The 26,615-nt window shown below is 55.9% G+C and overlaps 1 protein-coding gene across 1 annotated transcript; it reads right to left on the bottom strand.

The window, feature by feature from the left end:
• Window positions 1-3,430: 3,430 nt before the first annotated feature.
• On the bottom strand, window positions 3,431-24,069 carry P2RX5 (purinergic receptor P2X 5). The gene is made up of 13 exons (XM_050765827.1): window positions 23,711-24,069; window positions 19,466-19,616; window positions 18,767-18,838; window positions 18,413-18,488; window positions 18,235-18,331; window positions 17,886-17,966; window positions 17,447-17,585; window positions 16,745-16,878; window positions 16,142-16,235; window positions 15,828-15,893; window positions 11,826-11,908; window positions 7,254-7,982; window positions 3,431-6,199 (listed from the first exon to the last, which is right to left on the bottom strand). The coding sequence occupies exons 1-12, from the start codon at window positions 23,845-23,847 to the stop codon at window positions 7,922-7,924; spliced, it is 1,191 nt and encodes a 396-aa protein (XP_050621784.1). The 5' UTR covers window positions 23,848-24,069; the 3' UTR covers window positions 3,431-6,199; window positions 7,254-7,921.
• Window positions 24,070-26,615: the final 2,546 nt, after the last annotated feature.

The following is a 26,615-nucleotide window of genomic DNA, read 5'->3' as shown; positions in this document are numbered from 1 at the left end:
TCACTTGAGCCCGGAAGGTGGAGGTTGCAGTGAGCCAAGATCGTGCCACTGCACTTCAGTCTGGGTGACAGCAAGATTCCATCTCAAAAAAAAAATTGTTTGGACATTTAAACTGAATTTTGGACTGGTTTAGGGTGTAAACACCTCCATGTGTTAATCCCTGATCCTTTCTTGTCAAGAGAGTTATCTTAAAATGCATTTGTGGCCGGGCACCTGTAATCCCAGCCCTTTGGGAGGCTGAGGTGGATGGATCACCTGAGGTGGGGAGTTCGAGACCAACCTGACCAATATGGAGAAACCCCCTCTCTACCAAAAGTACAAAATTAGCCAGGCGTGGTAGCACATGCCGGTAATCCCAGCTACTAGAGAGGCTAAGGCAGGAGAATTGCTTGAACCTGGGAGGTGGAGGTTGCAGTGAGCCGAGATGGCGCCATTGCACTCCAGCCTGGGCAACAAGAGTGAAACTCCATCTCAAAAAAAAAAGAAAGAATAAAACGCGTGTGTTTATTTGATATTGCAATAGAATTATAGTAGTTGCCTGAGTGCAGTGGCTCATGCTGTGATACCAGCACTTTGGGAGGCCAAGGCTTGAGCCCAGGAGATCAAGACCAGCCTGGGCAACATAGTGAGAGTCCCATCTCTACAAAAAAACATGTAATTAGCCAGGTGTGGTGGCATGTGCCTGTAGTCCCAGCTACTCAGGAGGCTGAGGTGGGAGGATCAGGATCACCTGGGCCCAGGAGGTTGAGGCCACAGTAAGCCATAATTTGCCACTACACTCCAACCTGAGCAACAGCGAGACCCTGTCTAAAAAAAGAAATTACGGTAATGAACATGATGGTGCTCATTGGATTTATAGTTAACTGGGGAGACCAGCATCACCTAATTTCACAAATACTTAAATTATGGTAAGTACTGTGAAGAGAGGACACAGCAAACCTAGCCCAAGTTGGGGGATGGAGGTCAAGGAAGTCTTCTTTGAGGAAATGACATTACATCTGAAACCCAAAGGTTGAATAACATGGCCAAGTAAAGTGTGGGGAAGGGGTTACCTTCAGGAAAGCGCATGTTTCCAGGCCATTGGGTAGGAAGGAATGTGACTGTATTTAGAGAGTGAGAGAAGAGGCCACAGGGTAGACCCAGACCAGATCATGGAGGGCAGTAATGGGTACGGGGGCATGTCCCTGTAGGAGGCTGGAATGGGAAGATCAAGATCACTTGAGCCCAGGAGGTTCAGGCTGCAGTGAGCTCCCATTTGCCCTGGCCTTGATCCTCAGAGCAAATGGGGGAAGCCTTTGGAAGTTTTTAGTCTGAAGTGATGTAATCACATTTGGATTTTTTTTTTTTTTTTTTTGAGACAGAGTCTTGCTCTGTCGCCCAGGCTGGGGTGCAGTGGCCGGATCTCAGCTCACTGCAAGCTCCGCCTCCCGGGTTTAGACCATTCTCCTGCCTCAGCCTCCCGAGTAGCTGGGACTACAGGCGCCCACCGCCTCGCCCGGCTAGTTTTTTGTATTTTTTAGTAGAGACGGGGTTTCACCGTGTTAGCCAGGATGGTCTCGATCTCCTGACCTCGTGATCCGCCCGTCTCGGCCTCCCAAAGTGCTGGGATTACAGGCTTGAGCCACCGCGCCCGGCCTTTTTTTTTTAATAATCTGTTTTCGTTTGGAAGGGGATCTGAGAGCTTGAATCCAAGACCCCTTTTGACAGATCATAGCCCATGGCCAGTCATGGAAATGGATCTGGGACCCAGACCTGTTATATTCCGTTTCAGCTTCAGGACCACACGCACACGACGCCAAGGAGAAGCCGAGGCCATAGTGTTGCCTCCCTACCCCAGTGAGCCCTTTCTCTGCCCCCCACTGAAGATCCTCAGTGGTTCGCCCACCTCTGTCCTCTCAGAACCTCCTCTGAGTGGGAAGGAAACGTTCATTCCTGGTGTGAGGGAGAAGCAGAGGGAGTCCCCGGCCTGGTGGGAGAGGAGGAAGAAGGAAGAGGGATAAGTGAGCTGATGATGTACTTACCCATTTCCCTATTGTTGGGCAGTAAGTTTGAAATGTTCACTACTATAAAAAATTCTCCAATGAATGTCTGCGTTTCTATTGTCTTGAGAAATTTAGTAAGTTCCTACAGCAGAAGATAAAAATTTGATTCCAAATGATTTCAAGTTGTTAGATTACACTAATTGAATGAAAAGTACCAGTTTTATCAGTGCCTTCCTAGTCTATAATTTTAATAGTTGTTCATTTAAAGCATTTCCATAATTTGAATTTCCTTGCAAGATAATGAGGATATAATACATGGGTTACTAATTATTTCTCGTGTCTGCCTCTTTTGATCTTGCCTTCCTACATTTTCCTTCAAAATACGGGTAAAAGGCCGGGCGCGGTGGCTCACGCCTGGAATCCCAACACTTTGGGAGGCTGAGGTGGGCGGATCACCTGAGGTCGGGAGGTCGAGATCAGCCTGACCAACATGGAGAGACCCTGTCTCTATTAAAAATGCAAAATTAAGGCCGGGCGCGGTGGCTCAAGCCTGTAATCCCAGCACTTTGGGAGGCCGAGGCGTGCGGATCACGAGGTCAGGAGATCGAGACCATCCTGGCTAACACGGTGAAACCCCGTCTCTACTAAAAATACAAAAAGAAATTAGCCGGGCGTGGTGGCGGGCGCCTGTAGTCCCAGCTACTCCGGAGGCTGAGGCAGGAGAATGGCGTGAACCCGGGAGGCAGAGCTTGCAGTGAGCCGAGATCGCGCCACTGCACTCCAGTCTGGGCGACAGAGCGAGACTCCGTCTCAAAAAAAAAAAAAAAAAAAAAAAAATGCAAAATTAGCCGGGCGTGGTTGTACATGCCTCTAATCCCAGCTACTCAGGAAGCTGAGGCAGGAGAATTGCTTGAACCCGGGAGGCAGAGGTTGCAGTGAGCCATTGCACTCCGGCCTTGGCAACAAGAGCAGAACTCCATCTCAAAAAAAAAAAAAAAAAATTAGAATACAGGGAAAAATGGGCCGGGCACGGTGGCTCTCGCCTGTAATCCCAGCACTTTGGGAGGCCAAGGTGGGTGGATCACAAGGTCAGGAGTTTGAGACCAGCCTGACCAACATGGTGAAACCCCGTCTCTATTAAAAATACAAAAAAAATTAGCCAGGCGTGGTGGCACACACCTGTAATCCCAGCTACTCAGGAGGCTGAGGCAGAAGAATCGCTTGAGCCTGGGAGGCGGAGGCTGCAGTGAGCCGAGATGGTGCCACTGCACTCCAGCCTGGGTTACAGAGCAAGACTCCATCTCAAAAAATATATATATATAATATATATATTATATATATTCTACATATTATATATAGTATATATATTATATATATACACACACTTTATATATAATATATATACACAGGTAAACATGAAGGCATGAGGGGAAGAAAGTCAGGACACATTTGAAATTGATACCGTTTATTGTTTTATGACCAAATAAGAGTGTCGGAGAATACATGTATTGGGCAGGTGCCAGAAAGCGTCTGCCATCTCCCCCACTCATTCTGTGTACTGGCCTAAGGGCAAACAGCTGGCAGGAAGGTGGTGTCTCTAGGAGAGAGAGTTCTTGGATCCACTGGAGAGGATGCTCTGAGGGAAGTTGCGGCACTTGGAGAGGGGAGTGGGGCGGAACCAAATGGAGCCCTTCTCCAGACATGCGCAATGCCATTCCAAGTGAGGTAATCTAGGAGCTCTACGGGGCACTGTGGTCCTTAGCTGAGGTGCTCAAGGACTCTGCAAGGAAGTCGTGTTCCCCACTTACAACCCGTTCCCTAGTGCGGGAAGCCAGCCCCGGAGACAGGAAGAACTGACGGCAGGGGGTGGGGCAAAAAGACAGCCATGATGGGTCTGTCCTGATGACCCCAGCATCAGACGTGGAGGTCACTTTGCTCTTTCATGGCTGGTCCCCGTGATGTGACATGGATAGCACCCAGTGTACAAATTTCCCATCAGGCAGCATCATGGCATTCCCAAAGGCCTGGGATCGCTCGGTGCCGGACGGCTGGGTTTAGGATGGGGCCTGAACATAAGCAGAGGCAATTCACGTGCTCCTGGAATATCAGAACAGAAAGGAGCTCCAGAGGCTGGCACTCTCAGCTTCCCAGTGAGGCAACCAGTGCCCAGGGAGAAGGGCTTTCCCAAGTCTGAAAGGAGCTCCAGTTCCTGCTTCACTTCTCCCCATTTAAAAGCCAGTTTCCGTCAGATTAATGAGCCTCCCACTCTTGCACCAAGATTATGCAGAAAAACGGTGGGAGCTGGGGGCTGCGCAAAAAGCAAGGAAACTGGAAGAGTGTGACACTGTCTGGAAGCTGTCACGGGATCTCTGGCTTTTCTGAGCATGGGGGCCCTGATGGGCAGTCAGGAGGTCACTGGAAGGCTTGGCCAGCCTTGAAGAAACAACGAGGGTAAGTCCTCTAAGGAAGCAAAGTCTAAAGGGGCAACCCTCACAGCTAAAGACAGTCAACTTGATTAGACAAAAGCCTCGCCAAACCTGGCTCCTGTCTGCCGCCTTCACCCAGCTTCTTCGTTGCTCCTTCCCACGTCAAAGCGTCTCTTCACACCTGCGCTTACCTCACCTGGAATGCTTCCCCGTCACCTAATTAGGCTGCTATAACCTTTCAGATTTCAACCCACAGGTCGCTTCCTTGGGGAGACTTTATCTGGCTACTCCTCGTTGACCTCTCCGACACCCCATTCCGCCTGCAATGACAGGCGTGATCATTTGATAACGCCCACTAGACTGGATACCCTCGAGGGCAGGGATCATGTCTGTGTTGCTCATCCCTGTCTCAGCAGTGTCTGGTCCAACACCTGACACGTCACGGGGACTCCATAAACATTTCCTGGCTAAAGGAATGACTAACTGTAGGAAGACATTTCTTTTTTTTTTTTTTTTTTTTTTTTTTTTGGAGACGGAGTCTTGCTCTGTCGCCCAGGCTGGAGTGCAGTGGCACGATCTTGGCTCACTGCAACCTCCGCCTCCCAGGTTCAAGCCATTCTCCTGCTCAGCCTCCCGAGTAGCTGAGAGTACAGGTGCATGCCGCCACGCCCAGCTAGTTTTTTGTATTTTAGTAGAGACAGGATTTCACCATGTTGCCCAGGCTGTTCTGGAACTCCTAAATTCAGGCAATCCGCCCGCCTCGACCTCCCACAGTGCTAGGATTACAGGCGTGAGCCACGGCACCCGGCTAGGAAGACATTTTCATTGCAATACGAAACAAATAGTACGACTATCCTCAGGTTCTGTGGCTTCTGCCAGCCATTTCAGTCTGGTTAAAATCAGCAGCCATGACCCCTGCCTTTTTTGCTTCCTCCCAAACCTAAAAGTCACCAAGTTATAAAGTGCAAGGCTTTGCTTCAGTGCGGAAGTGACACACCTGAGTGGATCACCTGGATCTTCACTTTTTTTTTGAGACAAGAGTCTCACTCTGTCACCCCAGGCTGGAGTGCAGTGGCGTGATCTCAGCTCACTGCAACCTCTCCCTCCCAGGTTCAAGTGATTCTCCTGCCTCAGCCTCCCAAGTAGCTGGGATTACAGGCACCCGCCACCACGCCCAGCTAATTTTTGTATTTTTGGTAGAGACGGGGCTTCACCATGTTGGCCAGGCTGGCCTCGAACTCCTGACCTCAGGTGATCCACCCGCCTCGGCCTCCCAAAGCCACCGGGCCCAGCCTGGATCTTTACTTTCTAATCAGAGAGCAGTACAGGCTTGTTGCAGGTTCCCTTCCCAGACAACCCAAAGTGAGGAAGTTCCTTGCTCTGGGAGGGTTCCTGTTCTGGAGACCACGTCCCTGGGTCCCAGGAACAGCATCACTGACACCTGCCAGGCCCCTTCTCTCCAAAGCCTCAGTGGAGGGGTGCTCTCACCCCCGCTTTCTGTGTGCAGAGAGAACCCCTCCAAAGAGGGTGCTTCCAGGTAGCCGCCCAGACAGCATTGGGTCTGGTTGAGTCAGGAAAGCGCTGGGGGGCTTTTCTGCTGGGAGACTCGGGCAGTGACGAGGGTTGAGCTCCAGGTTTCTCACTTTGGATTTACAAGGAGACGACTCACAGACAACGGGGCAGGAGAAGAGGCCTAGTCAGCTCCCAAGCCCAACACTGAAACGTACTTCGTGTCCGTTTTTGACGGGGGAGACTCAGTCTTAAGCGCCAGCATCAGGAGAAGTTCATTACCTGAGTGAATGTGTAAGAAACCAAGCGAGTTCTCAGCAAAATCAGGGAGCCTCTTGCATTAGTAACACTGGCTGCCTCTGGGGCACGGGGAGGACAGAGGGTTGCTTCTCACCGACTATTCTTTTGCACCTTTTAAACTTTGAATCATATAAGTGTTACCTAGTCAAATTATTTTAACTTAAATCAGCTGAGCATACTGCTACTCTCAGGGTGGGGGAGGAAGCCTCTTGGTCTCTTGGTAGCATGCGTGTAAGTCTGACCTAGAAACTGGCTCCATCCACCAAAGCTGGCCTTTTTTCCCTGAGAACCAGGGCTTCTCAAATGTCACTGTGCACACAAATCACCTTGGAATCTTGTTGAAACGCAGGTTCCGATTTGGGTGTGGGGGGTGCTGGGACCTGCATTTCTAGCAGGCTCCAGTCCTTGGACCCCACTTTAAATAGTAAGGCTTGGCCGGGCGCAGTGGCTCACGCATGTAATCCCAGCACTTTGGGAGGCCAAGTCTGGCGGATCACCTGAGGTTAGGAGTTTGAGACCAGCCTGGCCAACGTGGTGAAACCCCATCTCTACTAACACTACAAAAATTAGCCGGGCGTGGTGGTGGGCACCTGTAATCCCAGCTACTTGGGAGGCTGAAACAGGAGAATTGATTGAACCTGGGAGGCAGAGGTCGCAGTGAGCCGAGATCACAACACTGCACTCCAGCCTGGGCGAGAGAGCGAGACTCTCTCTCAAATAAATAAATAAAAAGCAAGGCTCTACAGTGATGGAGGGAGAGAGCAGCAGGTGGGTGTGGCACGGGACAGGTGGGGACGGCGGGAGGGGAATGAGGGCCTCCCTAACTCAGCCCGTTTACACCTGCTGAGTGGCGCCATCCTTGATCTCGTTAGTAGTTCAGGCCCAGCCTCCGAGGAGGGCTGGGGAGACGGCAGGAGCTCGTCAGGGCCAAGGCAACTGCCTCTCCCATCTGGGCAAGTCCGTATTCCCCGAGCTTCCCAAGGCTGGCGGAGTCAGGTGGAGCAGAGGCCTCCCTGCCTCCCCTTCCCCATCTTACCTAGACTGCCCCGGAGCTGGCTTCTCCCCCTAAGAGCCAACTGCCTCCTGACTGCTCCAGTCCTTTCCTGGTTGCCTCCATGGCCACCTTTAAATTTTATCCTTGGGGCAAAGCCCAAATGTCCTCTTGGGTGTTGTCCAAGAGCTTTCTCCGAGCGACCACCGTTCCCGGCAGGGATTTCTGAAACTCTGCTAGAGGCTAGTGGAGGGCCAGCTGCAGTGGTTGAGCCTGGCTGTGACGTCTCTGTTGGCTTTGGAGGAATTACACGCGTGCCCCTCTCCCTGAGGGCAGGTCAGTGTCTCGTTTAAGCACCTCTTGGGCGGGCCCAGCACACAGCATGCGTCAAGTCGTGTTTACCGCACGTATGAATGAGTGAAGGTGCAGCCAGGTTCAGGGACAATCCAAACATTCCACTTCCACTCAGGGCCCTGGCCTGCCCCTTTCCCTGGACTCCAGGGACTCTTCTAGGTCTGAGCCCCTCTGACCATCGGACAGCTCCTCTCCTCGCTCAACGAAAAGCTTGCAGCAAGATCCCAAAGTGCAGGAGAGATGGCTGCGCCTGGAGGCCCCTCTCTCATGCAGGCACAGACTCCTCTTCCCAGTTCAGAGCTGCCGGTGGTTCCGGCCCCAACGTCTTCAGCGACGCTGCTGGTAGCCAACAGCCCTGGCTACGTCTCCATTGTCTGCAGCTGCTCCAAATTCGCCTGTGCATTCTGCAAATGGCCAGACCTGTGTGTGGGCAGGAGGGGGCGCACAGGGCAGAGAGGACTGTCGGGAGCCGGTGGGTAGGCCAGCCTCACCAGAGGCAGCACCGCTCCGCTCCGGGCAGCACCGCAGGCAGGCAGAGCATTCAGAGACAGCGCAGTCCGCCAGGGTTCCTGTGGAAGCCCAGCATGCATAGATGCTCAGGCAGAAGCCTCTGGAGTTGCCCCCGCAAGGAGCAGCAGCAATTGCAGTGGCAGCTGGAGCGTGGGCCTGTGAGTCCGGAGCCTCCCACAGCCGCAGCGAGGCTCAGCCAAGACAAGCCAGGCAGTCGGGCTTCCCGCTTGCTCAGAATAGGAGCTCAGGTGAGCGCCCAGAAAGTAAGAGTCAACTCAGGGAGCACAGGAGGGGCTGCCAGGCTCTGGGCCTGCCCCACACGGACCCCTAACCTCCAGCCTCCTTGCCCCACTGCAGCCCCTGCCTCTCTCTCTCCTCACTCTTCTCCCGCCCCGTCTATTTTTTTTTTTTTTTTTTTTTTTTTTTTGAGACGGAGTCGCGCTCTGTCACCCAGGCTGGGATCTCAGCTCACTGCAAGCTCTGCCTCCCGGGTTCACGCCATTCTCCTGCCTCAGCCTCCCGAGTACCTGGGACTACAGGCGCCGCCACCTCGCCCGGCTAGATTTTTGTATTTTTTTAGTAGAGACGGGGTTTCACCGTGTTAGCCAGGATGGTCTCGATCTCCTGACCTCGTGATCCGCCCGTCTCGGCCTCCCAAAGTGCTGGGATTACAGGCTTGAGCCACCGCACGCGGCCCAGCCCAGTCTATTTCTTGCTCCTTTCCTGCCCGGGCCCAGCTCCCAGCTGAACGCTGCCAATTCCTGAACCAGCAAGGAACGAAAGCTGGGCCAGGGGAAAGGCCACCCAGGTCAGTGAGTACCTGGGGTGTGGTTTACAAGAGTCACAGAACCCCAGTCTGACTGAGCAGGAGGTGTCCAGCCCCCAATGGTAGGGGAAAAAAAGGAAAACAAGGTACAGAAAGGGCCAGGCACCTGCTCACTGCACAGGCACTCTGCAAGGCAGACGCAGAGGAGGCCCGAGACAGGCCCCCCACCCAGCCAGACGCCCTCCCCACGCAGGCTGAGCCTCGTCTGCAGAGAAGCCAGCATCCCCAGGAAGCGTGGCCCAAGGACCCCTGGCAGCACGGCCAGCACCCTCCCGAGGCCGGGGCAGCCCCAGAATCGCACACAGAAGAGGGGCTGGGGGGTCATCTGAGCACAGAGACGTTTGGCGAAGACAGAGTAACTCAGGAAAACCGCATCCGACAGACACTGCTGGGATTCAAATCCCAGAGCTGCCATTCACCAGCTGTGTGACTTGAGCAAATTACTGAGACTTTCTGTGCCTCAGTTTCCTCATTTGTAAAATGGGGAAGATCGGTGTCTACCTCATTTAGTTGCTTAAATGACTTAACAAATACAGAGAGTACAGAGGGGTTCTGGGCAGAGAGTGAGTGCTGTGTAACAGGGCACTGTTATCATCTGAGTGCTAGCATGGCACAGCCCACACCCCTGGCCAGCCAGGGACTTGGGAGCTAAGGGGGACCTTGGGGGCTAAAGCACCAGCAGCCTCTCCCACAGCCTCACCCTGCGTCCTCCACCCTGCTTCCTCCCCCTTGTTTCCACCACCCTGCATCCTCCACCCGGCTTCCTCCACCCTGTGTCCTCCACTCCACTTCCTCCACCCCACTTCTTCCACCCCTCGTCCTCCTCCCTGCATCCTCCACCCTGCGTCCTCCACCCCACTTCTTCCACCCCACTTCTTCCACCCCTCGTCCTCCTCCCTGCGTCCTCCACCCTGCGTCCTCCACCCCGCTTCTTCCACCCCTCGTCCTCCTCCCTGCATCCTCCACCCTGCTTCCTCCACCCCGCTTCCTCCACCCCGCTTCCTCCACCCTGCGTCCTCCACCCTGCGTCCTCCACCCCGCTTCCTCCACCCCGCGTCCTCCACCCCGCTTCCTCCACCCCGCGTCCTCCACCCCGCTTCCTCCACCCTGCTTCCTCCACCCCGCTTCCTCCACCCCGCTTCCTCCACCCCGCTTCCTCCACTCTGCTTCCTCCACCCCGCTTCCTCCACCCTGCGTCCTCTATCCTGCCTCCTCCACCCTTCGTCCTCCACCCTGCCTCCTCCACCCTTCGTCCTCCACCCTGCTTCCTCCACCCTGCATCCTCCTCCCTGCATCCTCCACCCCGCTTCCTCCACCCTGCGTCCTCCACTCCACTTCACCCCGCTTCCTCCACCCTGCGTCCTCCACTCCGCTTCCTCCACCCCGCTTCCTCCACCCCGCTTCCTCCACCCTGCGTCCTCCACCCTGCGTCCTCCACCCCGCTTCCTCCACCCTGCGTCCTCCACCCCGCTTCCTCCACCCTGCGTCCTCCACCCCGCTTCCTCCACTCTGCTTCCTCCACCCCGCTTCCTCCACCCTGCGTCCTCTATCCTGCCTCCTCCACCCTGCGTCCTCCACCCTGCCTCCTCCACCCTTCGTCCTCCACCCTGCTTCCTCCACCCTGCATCCTCCTCCCTGCATCCTCCACCCCGCTTCCTCCACCCTGCGTCCTCCACTCCACTTCACCCCGCTTCCTCCACCCTGCGTCCTCCACTCCGCTTCCTCCACCCTGCTTCTTCCACCCCTCGTCCTCCTCCCTGTGTCCTCCTCCCTGCGTCCTCCACCCTGCATCCTCCACCCCGCGTTCTCCACCCTGCCTCCTCTACCCTGCTTCCTCCAGCAGCACAGTCAGGACTGTGGTTGGGGTTCAGCCTGTGGCCTGGGTCAGGGCACACCCTATAACCCAGGGCTGGGGTTCAGGCCACAGCTGGAGTGCAGCAAGGTGAATGACACAGGCAGACCTGACACCCACTGTCCCAGGCTGTGGGGGCGCTGAGGGAGCACTAAGGTGTCTGCCCCAACTCCCATTCTGATCCCCGCTTCTCCAGAAAGCCTTCCTCAAAGGCCAAAGCCACAGCCCCTTCCCCTTCCCTTCCCCCCACAGTCATCAGTGTTCCCCACCCATGCTGTGCTCTGCCACTCTGAACACACACACCCCACCAAACCCAGGGCCCAGGAAACTCCGGAAACAGCCTCTGCACAGAAGAAAATATCTGCTTTCCAGCCGGGCGCAGTGGCTCATGCCTGTAATCCCAGTACTTTGGGAGGCCGAGGCAGGTGGATCATCTGAAGTCAGGATTCGAGACCAGCCTGACCAACATGGTGAAACCCCGTCTCTACTAAAAATACAAAATTAGCCTGGCATGGTGGTGCGTGTTTCTAATCCCAGCTACTCAGGAGGCGGAGGCAGGAGAATCGCTTGAACCCGGGAGGCGGCTGTTGCAGTGAGCCGAGATGGTGCCATTGCATTCCAGCCTGGGCGACTGAGTGAAACTTGGTCTCAAAAAAAAAAAATACGCTTTCCTTTCCTTTACTACTCCAGCTTCCCTCAGCCCCGGCCCACCAGGATCACCAAGTCCAAGAATCCCAAAACAAAAGTGCTGCAGACACCCATTTGATTCGTAAACCAGCTCTCTCATCTCCCAGATAGAGAAACCAAGGCCCAAGGAGGCCTGGGACTTGTCCGGAGTCAGGCGGAGCCTGTGAACTCCGTCTCCCACCCCGTGGCCCACAGCGCCCTCTCCTCCCACTGCTGCCGAGGCCGAATCCGGTTCTGTAGAGCATGTACTCAGAACACTGCTCCTCCCGGGGCCCTCCAGCCCCTGCCTCCCACCCCGGCCGTCAATATTCACATGAGGGTAAAGGCGCAAAGCCGGGGGGCGCTCCACAGGGCTGCACTTGGACCGCGGCCTGAAAGCAGAACTGACCTTACTTCCTCGTATTTCCTGTCGCGGTAAAACTCTCTCTTTTTGATGAGGTAGATGAGTACCAGGTCGCAGAAGAAAGCTCCCTGCAAAAGAGGGGTGTCTGATTCAGAGTCCTAGACCTCCGAGAGCACTGCTCATTTGGAGCACCTTGTTGTTCGATCCTGCAACAGCCCCTAAGGGAGGCCTCACTGTCCCCATTTAACAGATGAGGAAACTGGGGTCAGGAAGGGGCACCCTTGTCCGAGACCTCAGAGCCGGTCCGTGGTGGAGCTGGACTGGAGCTTCCCCGGATCCCACAGGCCAGGCGCTCCCCGACCCCGCACCACCCGGACCCCGTCCAATCGTTCCTTCAACACGTTTGCTGGGCACCCAGCAGATGCCAGGGCCTGCACCGAGGTACAGGGAGGATCTGGACAAGAGAGGCTTCCTGGGGACTCTCCCTCTGGTGCTGGAGACAGGTGTGTCGATGACGACCCAGACGGGACTTGACTCAGCCTGGGGAGGGTCCCTATTCAGCCCTTAAGAACTAATACAAGACGCAGAGGCGGAAGGACATTCGAGGGGGGAGGAACAAATGCCACGGGGCCTGTGCGGGAAGAGGGAGAGGCACGTCTGGAGGGGCCTGTGGAGAAGAGGGAGAGGCACGTCTGGAGAGGTGGATGGGGACCAGCCTGCTAGGTTTCTTAGAATGTTTCCGAGGCATTGATCCTCATCCTTTAGGTGAGGCGGAGGCACCACAGCCCGAATTTTGGCATTTAGAAAGATCCCTGTGGTAGTGTGAGATGGGCTGGAAGGGTTCTAACCAGCAAGGACACTACGGTGCTGGTCAAAGAAAGATGACGGGTACCAGGTGTAGTGGGTCACGCCTGTAATCCCAGCACTTTGGGAAGCCAAGGCAGGCGCATCACCTGAGGCCAGGAGTTTGAGACCAGCCTGGCCAACATGGTGAAACCCCGTCTCGACTAAAAATACAAAAATTAGCTGGGCGTGGTGGCGGGTGCCTGTAATCCCAACTACTTGGGAGGCTGAGGCAGGAGAATCACTTGAACTTGGGAGGTGGAGGTTGCAGTGAGCCGAGATTGCACCACTGCACTCCAGCCTGGGCAACAAGAGCGAAACTCCATCTCAAAAAAGACAAAAACAAACAAACAAAAAGGAAGATGATGAGGTGGACGACCCCAGCTCAGCCCCTCACACCCAAAACGTGCCCTTAGGACCAGAGCGGGTCATGCAATTGCCCCTGTCCTCCAGCAGAGGGTGACTCCACCCACAGCACAGGGCGGGGTTAGGGTCTGAATGACGGGGGAGGGTGAAGGTGGGAAGGGTCAGTGGAGGGACCAGCAAGGAATCCTGGTCCCTGGACCCTGGGTGCTGCACATCCATCCCCCAGATGCCAAAAATGTTGCTTACTAATTCCCTGCTCCCCAGAGACCAACCCCAAACCTAACCTTGACCACTACCTCTTTCTGCACCATTACCTCCAGTTCACAGGTCTGTCCCCAGAGGATGCTCCGACTTAACTCACCAGAAAATGATGACTGGGCTGGGCGCGGTGGCTCATGCCTGTAAGCCCAGCACTGGGAGGCTGAGGTGGGCGGATCACCTGAGGTCAGGAGTTCACCTGAGGTCATGGCCAACATGGTGAAACCCCATCTCTACAAAAATACAAAAATTAGCCAGGCGTGGTGGCGCGTGCCTGTAATCCCAGCTACTCAGAAGACTGAGGCAGAAGAATTGCTTAAGCCTGGGAGGCAGAGGCTGCAGTGAGCCAAGATCGTGCCATTGCACTCCAACCTGGGCAACAGAGCGAGACTCCATCTCAAAAAAAAAGAAAAAGAGAAGCGATGGCTGAAGGTGGGCCTCCCTCTAAGAAAGCAACAGGCGCAAACATCTGGGACCCTCCCAGCGACTGTCTGCATCTAGGGATCCATGTGGGGCTCACTTTTCTTGACCCCCTCCCAGGAGCGCGGTCTCTTTTGAGTCCTGGTGCAGGACACAATTTTCCCGGCCTCAACAAAAGTCACCCCGGGTCCCGATGGACTCCTCCAGTGGGGCTGTCTTGCATACACAGGCAGAGGAATGAGGGAAGAGGCCGCCGGAAACCTGGGAAAGGGACCTGCTGGGATAGCCACCAGCCACCCACTGACCATTTCCATGGCTTTCAAAAACTCCAGAAGACCAAGGGGCAGCGCAGACTCGGGACGCCGTTCCCTGCCCTCAGGACCAAGGGGCAGCGCAGACTCGGGACGCCGTTCCCTGCCCTCAGGACCAAGGGGCAGCGCGCAGACTCGGGACGCCGTTCCCTGCCCTCAGGACCAAGGGGCAGCGCAGACTCGGGACGCCGTTCCCTGCCCTCAGGACCAAGGGGCAGCGCAGACTCGGGACGCCGTTCCCTGCCCTCAGGACCAAGGGGCAGCGCAGACTCGGGACGCCGTTCCCTGCCCTCAGGACCAAGGGGCAGCGCAGACTCGGGACGCCGTTCCCTGCCCTCAGGACCAAGGGGCAGCGCAGACTCGGGACGCCGTTCCCTGCCCTCAGGACCAAGGGGCAGCGCAGACTCGGGACGCCGTTCCCTGCGCTCAGGACCAAGGGGCAGTGCAGACTCGGGACGCCTTTCCCTGCCCTCAGTGCCTGCGCCTCCTCCCCTGCGAGACCCTCTCGGCCCCACTGAAGGGCCACCTCCAAGGAAGAGTCACAGGGCCGTCTTCTCTGCCTCTCAGCCTTTCAGTTGGGTGGTTCTCAGCCAGCTGCTATTCTGCCCCATCACAACTGCAGGGGAGGGTGCCCCTGACATTTACTGGGCAGAAACCGGGAACGCTCTTAAACATCCTACAACGGGCCGGGCGCGGTGGCTCACGCCTATAATCCCAGCACTTTGGGAGGCCAATGCCGGAGGATTGCCTGAGCCCAGGGGTTCAAGATCAGCCTGGCCAACATAGTGAGACCCCATTTCTACAAAAAATTTAAAAATTAGCCACGCGTGGTGGTGCACCTGCAGCCCTGGCTACTGGGGAGGCTGAGGCGGGAGGATCGCTTGAGCCCAGGAATTCAAGACTGCAGTGAGCCATGATCATGCCACTGCACTCCAGCCTGGGTAACAGAGTGCCTGGGTAACCCTGTCTCTGAAATCAACATCCTCAGGGTCTGGGAAAATACATATTATCAGACTGGAAAAGTGTGAAATATGAAATAGAAAACAAAACAAAAACATCCTACAACATCCAGGACAGCCCTCTGTGCATTGTAGAATGTTTAAAGGCACGTCAGAGGATGTGTGTAAGACCACAACAAAGAATTATCCGACCCAAAAAGTCAGCAGCACTCAGGCTAAGAAACTGTCTGCAGCCTAATCCTGCCTTTTTTTTTTTTTTGAGACGGAGTTTTGCTCTTGTTGTCCAGGCTGGAGTGCAGTGGTGCGATCTGGGCTGACCGCAACCTCTACCTCCCGGGTTCAAGCGATTCTCCTGCCTCAGCCTCCTGATTAGCTGGGATTAAAGGCGCCTGTCACCACACCTGGCTAATTTTTGTATTTTTAGTAGAAACGGGGTTTCTCCATGTTGGTCAGGCCGGTCTTGAACTCCCAACCTCAGGTGATCCGCCCGCCTCAGCCTCCCAAAGTGTTGGGATTACAGGTGTGAGCCCCTGCGCCCGGCCTAATCCTGCCCTCTTTTAGCAGAAGTAGAGATGGAGACTTTAGAAGTTCAGGGACTCACCTGGGATCCCAGGAATATCCCAGCCATGCCTTGGCTGGGGACTGACTCAAACCCACCCACAGCTGCAGAGCTGCCGGCGTATGCCTCCCTGGCTCTGGAAAGAGACTCGGGCTGTCACTGCCACCTGGGGACAGCTGGCAGAGCGCAAAATCCCAGAAAGCCCTCTTTTCCCATGCCCATTCTGATCTTGCCAGCTCTGGTTCTTTCTGAGGGCACTGGGACATGTTCCTCCTGAAGTGCAGCTGCCAGGGGAGAGGGTGGGAAGCGGGTAGGGAGGGGAGGTACTCACAGCACCCATGAGTGCCACCCCAGAGCCCACGTTGATGATGGTGGGGATGATACTGAACTTCCCTGCCTGGAAGACACAGACAAGGCGAGTGAGCGAGGCAGGGTGGACAGTGGGGCCTCCAGGGACCCTCCCAACGTACCCCGCCCCCCCGCCCCCTCCTGCCCAGCCTCAGAACAGAGGGGCCCCCAGGGACCTTCCCAACATCCCCTGCCCCCCGACCCAGCCTCAGAACAGGAGAATGCACAGCGGGGCCCCCAGGGACCCTCCCAACGTCCCCCATCCCCCAGCCTCAGAACAGGAGAGGGCACACACACCTTGCCGTTCACCATCACGTCGAAGCGGATCCCGTAGGCTTTCATCAGGGTGCGGAACTCCACCCCGGCCGCGTCTCGGTAATATCTGGCAAATCTGAGGGAGGCAGGAGCCCAGGGAGGCCTCAGCCTGCCCGGCCTTCCCTCTTTTGGCAGCACCGATGTGGCTGCTCTGGGGACTTAGAAGGACTCCCGGGCCCCCGACTCTGAGCAGCCGCAGGAGCGGCTCGCAGACCCTCTCACCGAGCCAAAAACAGAGACACATGCAACTCTTTGAAATCCCTGCCAAACATTCCCTGAGGAGCAAGGGCCTCCCCGCCCACTCTGAGCAAGCCCCGGGTCGCCGAGGCGCGGATGGAACGGATGCAGCAGAGGCAGTAAGACTCGGCTTCACCAAGAGAACAGGCAAAGGGGTGCTCTCCTCTCCCGGGGCACCCCCAGCTTTGGTCGCTGGCCGCTCTGCTGGGGCCCACACCTCTCCTCGGCCATCTGTCCCTGCACCTCCCGCTCTGACGCCCACCCCCAGGAAGGGGTTTCATGGTGCCGGCACCCAGAGAAGTGCCACTGATCATGGCCAGGTCACAAGGGGGCACAGGCAGCGGTTACCTGAAGTTGTACCCGGAGGAGGCAGAGTTTGAAAGCTTATTGTCCAGACGGCTAAAAGAATAGTGAGGGTGGCACTCAGAGGCAGCCTTGTCGAGATCACAGTTCCATTCGATATTAATTCCTATCACACCACCCTTGATAAAAGAGAGACGACGGTCAGCACACAGAGCTTTCCGGAGACCGACAGCATCCCAGGCCAGCCCTTCACCGGCACTGGACAATAGGAGGAGGTGCTCAGGCACGAGGTCAGCCCCTCGAGACCACCCTTCGGGAGGCTTAGTCCCCCCATGGAGCGGCTGAGAACACTGCATAGCCCCAGCCCCAGGGCTGCCTCCCTCATTCTTCAGGGAGAAGGGAGCCACCCAGGGTAGGCATCTCCTCTGGACAGGCACTTCACACTCCAGCCAGGGTGCGCCAAAGGGGCTCCTTCTGCCTCACCTTCAGCTGGTGCCTCAAGGACTCAGAACTGCACAGCAGGTGCCAGGGCTGGCTCTCACTGAGTGCCCGTGGTCTGAGTGCTGCAACAGCCTGCCTGTGTGCCACAGCCAATTCTGAGAACAATGAGTCCCTGGGGGCAGGTGACTTTGCAGAGCCACCCTCGCCCCACAAGTCCCGTCCACACGTCCACACCCTCTTCCTCGAAGAGCCAGTCCCAGCGCCCCCAGGCCCTCAGGGAGGGCTCCCTTCGTGCATCCCACCCACCTCCAGGGCTATATCCTGGAAGTCGCTCCCAGCCCAGCGGATCACGGAGCCCAGTCGGAAGATGGGGCAGTAGTGGTTCTTGGGGCCAAAGTGGCAGGATTTCAGGAGAGATCTGTCCTTGACGTCCATCACATTGCTCCTGGGTGGAGGCCACAGGCAGCCGAGAAATGAGGTAAGACTTGATGTTCCCGGGCCTGGCCACGAGTCACTCTGTCCCTCACCAACCTGAGTCCTGACACCTCCCTGCAGCAGCACCCTACTTAACAGCAGGGCGAAGGGGCGCCCCAGTGTCACCCACCGTTTATTCACATGCAGACATCACACACACACACACGCACACACACACACATACACCCCAGGCACAGACCCAAGGAGGGCCAGCCTAGGCCCCTCATGGACCAAGGCCCACCCCTGGCCCCCAGTAGCCAAGCCCACATACTTGGAGAAGTTGAATTTGGGGAAACGGATGTGGTTCTTTATGAAAATGGTGAAGTCTTCGGCCTCCTTCAGGACTGGCTCCCTGAAAACCAACCCAGAACGGCCTGTCCAGGAGGCCCCACCCCTGTGCCCCTTCCCCAGGCCTGGGCCAGTGTGAGGCCTGTTCCTTGGGTGCCCTGGAGCCTCTGCCAAGAACAGTTAATTTGCTCATGCTGGGGAGGTCGTCGGGCCTTGTTGGGACAGCCTGACTTCTCCCTCAGCATGAGGCTCCCAGAGTGCACACCCTCGGGCTGGGACCCAGTGCCCCGGGCCGGGAAACCCCTCAGGGTCCTGAGGCTGCAGCCACTCACACTGGCCTGGAGCTTGTCTCCACCGGGCACCAGGCAAAGATCTCACAGGTGCCTCTGGCCGAGTTCTCTTTCAGCAGGCAGCGGCCGGTCTTCACTCCTGCAGGGGTGGGACAGGATCAATGCCAGGAGCCTCCCACTCCAAGTCCTCCTTCAGCCCCTGGCCGCTCCAGGCCCTCACCATTTCCAGCTGCAACCGCCTCCCCAGGGTGGCAGTCACTGTCCTTGGAGCACATGCCGTCAGGAATGCCTTCATTCTGCCGGGAGAGAAGGAGCACCTGGATGTGGGGGGGATCCCCCCAGCTCAGATCCGAGTCCCACTCTGGGAGTTAGAATAGGGGTTCTTCTCTGACCTGGGCCACACACACTTTGAGAACCTGCTTCCTCCCCATACAATTCAGGAGCCACACACGGGCGCACTCAACCTCCCGAGACCCTCGGAGTGGACGGACACCCTTGCTTCAGAAGACAGTAGACCCCAACCACGGCCGGTGGCTCTCCCACCCCCACGCCAGGGCCCCTCGCCACGTCAAACCTCAGCACAGACGTTCTGCCGCTGGTTGGAGGTCACAATCAGGTTGGTGACCACAAAAAAGACGTTCTCTCCCTAAGGAACCAGAGAGGCACTAAGGAACCTCCTCCTGCCCTCTTAAGGTCCACCCCCACCTTCCCAGCATTACTTGGAAGAGTAATACCCTCTGCCTGGGTATTGGGGATAATGGGGCCACAAAATCGGTGGACTCTGCCCACCTGGAGTACATGGAACCCACAGTCCCCGAGTAGATGCCTATTGATATATCTCCTCCAGACTCACAAACCCCCACTGCCCCAGGATCCGGAAGAAGTGGGGGCAGGGCTCAGGCTGCCCTGGCCCTGGCCAACTGTGAACAAGCTGGAGAGCTATTCCCAGAGGCAGTGACTTAGAAGGGGGGTTCTCTGTGCCAGCCCACCTGACTCACAAGGACTGAAAGTCCTCTGGATCCCATTTGTTCTCAACAGACTCAGAGAGAATAGAGCAGTCGCCCGCGGCGCAGTCAAAGAGGGGTTTGGCTTGGGAGGTAGGATCTGGACAGGGTCGCTCTCTGCAAGCCCCGGCAGCTGTCTTGGGCCAAGGGAGATGATGGGTGGGGGTCCCTGGGGGTCCCTGGGTATCCAAGAAGCTTGCGGTGTGTGACCCACCCGAACCAGGCAGGCCCTGCTAGCCCTCGCCACAGTGCTAGGTGGGGACTCAGACCTGGGCCGGAATGACGTAGTCGGCGACATCCCAGATCCGCTCCCCGAGATCCGAGGTGTTGGTGAAGGCCACGCCCTTGACTTTGGTGATGACAGCACTCTGCAGGGAGGTGTCGATGTCTTGGTAACCCTTCTTTACTAGGAACACCCATCTGTGGGAAGGGGGCCGGTACGTAGGCATCAGCCACACTGCTGCCTTCAGGGAGCTCTCCCAGGCCCGGGATCGGGTACGAGTCACAGCAACTCTTACTTGAGGTGGGGCCGGCTCAGAGCTCCACCTGTCCCACCAGCTCCTGGGCAGGGGCCACCTCCCACTGCTGACTAAAACCCAGTCCTGCAAGCAGCAGAGGCAACAAGCAACCCCACAGATGGGGGCTCTAAAGAGGCAAAGACCACAGTCCGCTCAGAGGCCCCAAGTGCACAAGCCTGGGCTGAAACCAGCTCAACCACATACCGGTTTGGTGACCCCAGGCAAGCCAGTTTCCAACATAACATGGGGTGACAGTGCCTCCCTCTGGGGTTGTGATGATGGTTAGATGAAATGGTGCCTAATCTGAAACCAATCACGATGAGACCTCAAACAAACCCAGACTGAGGGGCACTCTACAAAATAAGAGTACAGGCCAGGCACCGTGGCTCACGCCTGTACTCCCAGCACTTTGGGAGACCAAGGAAGGAGGATCGCTTGATTCCAGGAGTTTGAGACCAGCCTGGGCAACATAGTGAGACTCCATCTCTATGAAAAATAAAAAAGTAATCTAGGCATGGTGGTACCAGCCTGTTGTCCCAGCTACTCGGGAGGATGAGGCGGGAGGATCCTTTGAGCCTGGGAGGTCAAGGCTGCAGTGAGCCGTGATTGTGCCACTGCACTCCAGCCCGGGTGACAGAGTGAGACCCAGCCTCAAAAACAACAAAATAATGAAATAAGAGTACAAATCCCATACTTTTTGACACCAAAAACACACGCAATAAAAGAAAAAGTAGGTAAGTTGGACTTCATAAAAATTTCAAACTTTCATGCATCAAAAAACACACTCAAGAAAATGAAAAGACAACCCACAGAATATGAGAGAACATATCTGAAATAATGCATCTGGTAAGGGTTTAGTATCCAGAAGATATTTTAAAACTCTTATAATTTCACAATAAAAAGGCAAACAATCCAATTGAAAAATGAGCAAAGGATTTGAATAGACATTTCTCAAAAAAAAAAAAGATACACAAATGCCCAATTAAGCATATGAAAAGATGCTGAACACCATTGGTCATTAGGGAAATGCAGATCAAAACCACGATAAAACACCACTTCACTTCCACTAGGATGGCTGTGATTTTTTAAAAACCCTACAGATAACAGGTGTTGATAAGGTTGTGAAGAAATTAGAACCCCCATATATCACTGATAGGGATGTAAAATGAGGTAGCTATCGTAGAAAACAGTTTAGCAGTTCCTCAAAAGGTTAAGGATCGAGTTACCACATGAGCCAAAAAATTCCCAAGAGATTGAGAACACAGGCCGGGCGCAGTGGCTCACGCCTGTCATCCCAGCACTTTGGGAGGCTTAGGCGGGTGGATCACCTGAGGTCAGGAGTTTGAGACTAGCCTGACCAACATGGTGAAATTCCGTGTCTACTAAAAAAATACAAAACTTAGCCAGGCATGGCTGTAATGTGGCACATGCCTGTAATCCCAGTTAATCCGGAAGCTGAGGCAAGAGAATCTCTTGAACCCGGGAGGCGGAGGTTACAGTGAGCCGAGATCACGCCATTGCACTCCAGTCTGGGCAACAAGAGCAAAATTCCATCTCAAAATAATAATAATAATAATAATTTAAAAATTGAAAACAGGCCGGGCGCGGTGGCTCAAGCCTGTAATCCCAGCACTTTGGGAGGCCGAGACGGGCGGATCATGAGGTCAGGAGATCGAGACCATCCTGGCTAACATGGTGAAACCCCGTCTCTACTAAAAAATACAAAAAACTAGCCGGGCGAGGTGGCGGGCGCCTGTAGTCCCAGCTACTCGGGAGGCTGAGGCAGGAGAATGGTCTGAACCCGGGAGGCGGAGCTTGCAGTGAGCTGAGATCCGGCCACTGCACCCCAGCCTGGGCGACAGAGCAAGACTCTGTCTCAAAAAAAAAAAAAAAAAAAAAAAAATTGAAAACATGTCCACACAAAAAACTTGTACATGAACGTTCTTAGAAGCATGCTTTTTTTTTTTTTTTTTTTTTGAGACAGCATCTCGCTCTGCCACCCAGGCTGTAGTGCACTGGCGTAAGTAGCTGAGATTACAGGCGCTTGCTACCACATCCAGCTAATTTTTGAATTTTTAGTAGAGACGGGGTTTTACCACGTTGGTCAGGCTAGTCTTGAACTCCTGACCTCAAGTGATCCGCCCACCACAGTCTCTCAAAGGGTTGGGGTTACAGGGATAAGCCACCACACCCAGTGGTGTGAAAACCACCCAAATGTCCATTAACTAATGAACGCATGACCACAATGTGGCAGCCCCACACAGCGGGATAGTATTCAGCCACAAAGAGAAATGGAGAGCTGATAGATGCCACAACATGGGTGAGCCTTGAAAACATCACACTAAGTGAAAGAAGCAAGAAAAAAAAAAGGCCACAAACTATACAATTTCATTTATACAAAATATCCAGAATAGGCAAATCGATAGAGACAGACTCTCCTGCGTCAGCCTCCGGAGTAGCTGGGATTACAGGCGCCACTCCCACGCCCGACTAATTTTTTTGTATTTCTAGTAGAGACAGGTTTCTCCACGTTGGCCAGGCTGGTCTCAAACTCCTGACCTCAGGTGATCCACACGCCTCAGCTTCCCAAAGGGCTGGGATTACAGGCGTGAGCCACAGCGCCCGGCCGCCAATTTCCTAATTTTCATATTTGTACGTAGTTAAATAATTCCTGCTTTCCCTGCCATGAGGACACAGTGAGAGGGTGGCCATCTGCAAGCCAAGGAGCCCCCCTGAGACCCCAGAGCCCCTCTGAGACCCCAGACTGTGCTACCACCCTCATCTCAGATTTCCACACCCAGGACTGCGAGAATTAAGTTTCTGTTGTTTAAGCCAAAGCAACTCCATTTATTCATTCACGCGTTCATTTCATATCTATTCCCTAAGCAGTTAAGTGCTGCTGGGCCCTACCCTCAGGGCATTCCCGGACTGACGGCGACTTTAGGCAAATGATCTCCCAAATAAGCCTAATAATTACACTGCGGGAACAGGAGGAAGGGAGAGGGAGTTACCGGAGAGCCCAGATCTGCGGGCTGAGTGGATGCTAAGGCAGTGGAAGGGGACAGGCAGGCCTGGCTGAGGAACAGCCCAGCGCCTACGAGGCCGCTCAGGTGGGAGGCGGCCAGGGGCCTGGGAATGCAGCTCAGGGAATGTGACTGCTGGACCTCCAGGGGAGAGCCAGGCGTCAGGGCTGCCCTCCCGGGAGGAAGCAGGAGGGACTCCACACAGCACTTACTGAATGAATGGGACGAGGTGCATCCCCATTGTGGCGCGCTGCTGCCCCCCTCCACCTGCTCACTGCCCACCCCCACGGGGGGCAGGGCTCTGAAGGCACCTGGCAGAGCAGCCTCCACAAGTTGCCCCTTTGGCTCTGTGGTGCCAGCTCCTGTCAGGTGGCATGAGGATGGGAGAAGGGGACGGCCGAGCTGGGTCCAGAGATAGAGGCCTCTGGACAGGACCCCCAGCTGGACACCAGTGAGGCTGGCGCGGGTGGGGCAGCTTGACCGGAAGGGAGCTGAGGAACATGCCGGGCTGATGAGTTGCTCCAGCCCTGAGTAGGCAGTGACACCCTATGATTATAAATAACCTGCCGGCGCCTGGGTCAGCTGCCAGGCCAAGGCCCGGGGAGGCTCCTGGGGCGACAGCTGCCACCCAGCCCCCTGGCATCCCTGCCCCCTTCCCATGGCCCTAACACGTGGGGACCCGACTCTGGGAGAAGCAGCTGCATGGAAAGCCTGATAAATCAAGGAACCCAGAAGGCCCCTGCCCACCTCTCATCACCTCTGGCGCCAGTGGGGGAGTGGAGAGCCCCCCGTCTACACCCTACTCCTACCCAAGGACCCAAAGAGGACCCCCACCCCAAGCAGGCTCACAGACCCCCAGCTACTGGGCAAACCATGTGCACGCCCGGGAATTCCAGGACCCTGGAGAAGGACGCTGCTGCTGGCACCCGCCCTGCCCCTCCCCCGCCTTCCCGAAAGTCCGCGGAGAACTCACACGACCAGGTACGCCAGGATGGAGGCCTGCAGCAACCGGTACAGCAGGCCCACCTTCTTGTTCTTGGCGATGACATACTTCTCGGTCTTGTAGTCGAACAGCGACAGGCACAGCCCCTTGCAGCCCGCCTGCCCCATGGCGCGCTCTCAGCCGGGCCTGCAGACCGCCCGGCCCACGTGCCCTCATGGGGAGCCCTCGGTCCCTCGGTCCCTGCGCGCCCGGCGCCCGCCTCGGCCCGTCTGCGCCCGCCCAGCTGCAGCCCGGGGTGTCCCGCAGAGCTGAGGAGCGCGGGGGACGGGTCGGGCCGGCCTTTTATTGGCGCGGGGGAGAAAGCCTCGGCTGGGGGCTGGGCGGCGGCGAGCACCGGAGCCTCGGACCGCGACCTTGCCACCTCCTCCTCCACCTCCTCCTCTTCTTCCTCCTCTTCCTCTTCCTCCTCCTCCTCCTCCTCCTCCTCCCTCCCGCCCCCGACACAGTGACACACCTGCCACCTCCTCCCCAGCCACCGGCCTGGGAGCGCAGCCCGGGATGCGCAGGAGAGCGCTGCGCTCTTGCCCAGCTGAAAGCAGCGATCGCGGAGGAGAGGAAGTGAAAGGGGGCAGGGCTCCTCTTTATTTCAATTTAAATTTATTTATTTATCTATCTATCTATCTATCTATCTATCTATCTATCTATCTATCTATTTATTTTTGAGACGGAGCCTTGCTCTATCGCAGAGGCTGGAGTGCAGTGGTGCCATCTCAGCTCACTGCTACCTCCGCCTCCCGGGTTCAAGCGATTCTCCTGCTCAGCCTCGCGAGTAGCTGGGGCTACACGTGTGATTATTTTTGTATTTTTAGTACAGACGGGTTTTCACCATGTTGGCCAAGCTGGTCTCGAACTCCTGACCTCAGGTGATCCGCTCCTGACCTCAGGTGATCCGCCCGCCTCGGCCTCCCAAAGTGCTGGGATTACAGGCGTGAGCCACTGTGCACGGCCGGGAAGGGCTCCTTTTAAAACAAAATCCCCCTTTCTCTCTTCCCAAGGAAATCCCAAAGGGTTCTCCCTATTGAATAGATGGGAAACTGAGGCCAGGAGAGGACGGAAGGGGACATAACAGGTTTCTTGATTCACCTGGCGCCCGGTCTTCTGCCGGGGAGATACTTTCTTGCTCTGTGCGGGGCAGGGGGAGCCGTGCCCCACCCCCGCCCCTACAGGCTGGAAGAGAAGACTTGTCCCACCCGAGGCTACCTGTGTCTGCTGGGACTAATGCGCCTTTCCACTGCGGCAGCTGCTGCAGGTTTAAAAGCCCACACTCCGGCGGAGTCTGTGGTCAGGCAGGTCCCGAGTGCCGGCAGCATGAGGGTGGGGGTGGAGGGCGTATGGGGTGGGGGCGGGGGGGGTGACACAGGCAGCCCACCCTGGCATCTTAAAAATATGCCTGGAGAGTGCGCATGTACCAACTGCTTGGAGTGGTTCCCAACGCGCAAGAAACAGAGCTGATCCACGCAGCTGTGACTGCAGCCCTCCCAGTATGTGGAATTCAACAGGAGTGGGAGTGGGAAGAGGGAGGGCCTCCTGGGGGGGCAGGTTTAGAAGAACTCCTGACAGCCATAGACGCAGGGCCCTGGGTGAGCTCTGTGTGGTGAGAAGCTGTGCACGCTTATTTTCTGCATCCTGCAATCTGACCACAAGCAGTCCTGCTCCTCTCTCTGCCCCTGGCTTTCACACCCAAAGAGGCTCCCTTCCCTAAGCCACAGACTCCGGGAATTGGAAGGAACCCTGCAATTCACCAGTGTGATTCTAAAGTAAAAGCCCCAAGGAAGGTCTCCAGTTTCGGTGTGCATGGGAATCATTTGGAAGAAGGCAAATTCCTAGGCCCTGCCCCTAAAATTTTCATTCAAGAAATTGGAGATGGGGCTGGGAACCTGTATTTTGCTCTCAAACTGTCATTTGGGGAAGCGTGGATCGTCGCATCTTTTCATCCATTTCAACTCAACTGCCATTTCTTCAAAAAGGCCTGTTCTCATCACCCACCCAAAGTAGCCCCCAGCCCCAGTCCAGCCACTTTCTATCCCATGACCTCATCTTAGTCCCTTAGAGCGCCTGTCACTATCCAATAGGATCTCGTTGACTTAGTGACTGTGTGTCCCCCTAAGACCAGAAGCTCCCAGAGAGCAGGGACCCTGCCTTTGGACCTCTCTGTATGTCCCTGTGCCTGCCACATAATAGTTCAAGACATCTTATTGAATGAGTGGACAAACCTGGCCCTGATTTTTTTTTTTTTTTAACAGGGAGGGCTTTTGGATTCCACCCTGCCCCAGTCATGACTGAGAATTTTAGGGGCTGTAGTCATCTTGACTCTCCTGCCAGGCCCCTCCTCAGCCCCCTGCTAACACAGCTCTCCAACGCTCACCAAAGCGGCTGCCACCGAATGACATCATGCCTAAGAAGATGCCCGTCACCCTGACAGTGCTGCTCCAGGGTAAGGTATAGAGGGAAGGTGGACTTTCAGAGTCTCACAGGAGTTGCCTGAATTGCATCTGCCCTGGGGAAGAGCTCCCCCGTCAACCCCAGCACGGGACAACATGAGCATCACATAGATGGTGCCACATTGAGTCTCTCCACTCCCCAAGGGAGTTCCAGGTTTTGTTCCAGGGCCTGTTTGTTCTTTGGAGGGGTCTCTAGAGACCAGGACCTTCATTTTTCAGGGGGGATTAGGGAAGGGGTGAGTAAGTGAGGTCCCAGAGCAGAGCCTACCACTAGCCCCAGTCCAAGGCACTCTGCTGTTCTCGATTCATGAAACCTTTGTGTGCTGCTGGAGAGGCTGAACTGCCCGGCACTTGCTCTCCGTGTCCTGTCTTAACTGCCACTGTGGCTTTAGAGAAGGGCTCTGCTCTGACTTCCCCTCCAGTACAGGCAGCCC

Source organism: Macaca thibetana, chromosome 16 (assembly GCF_024542745.1).
Source record: "Macaca thibetana thibetana isolate TM-01 chromosome 16, ASM2454274v1, whole genome shotgun sequence".
NCBI classification, from domain to species: Eukaryota; Metazoa; Chordata; class Mammalia; order Primates; family Cercopithecidae; genus Macaca; species Macaca thibetana.
Note: the sequence above shows the minus strand (reverse complement) of the source record. Positions and strands in the feature narration are given on the sequence as shown.

Excerpts from the sequence above, each read along its gene's own strand:
- P2RX5 (XM_050765827.1), bottom strand. The coding sequence starts at position 23,847 with ATGGGGCAGGCGGGCTGCAAGGGGCTGTGCCTGTCGCTGTTCGACTAC. Across the intron at positions 18,839-19,465 it reads ACTACGTCATTCCGGCCCAG|GGAGAGAACGTCTTTTTTGT; the intron begins GTCTGAGTCCCC and ends CTGGTTCCTTAG. Across the intron at positions 17,586-17,885 it reads CCCAAATTCAACTTCTCCAA|GAGCAATGTGATGGACGTCA; the intron begins GTATGTGGGCTT and ends GCCTCCACCCAG.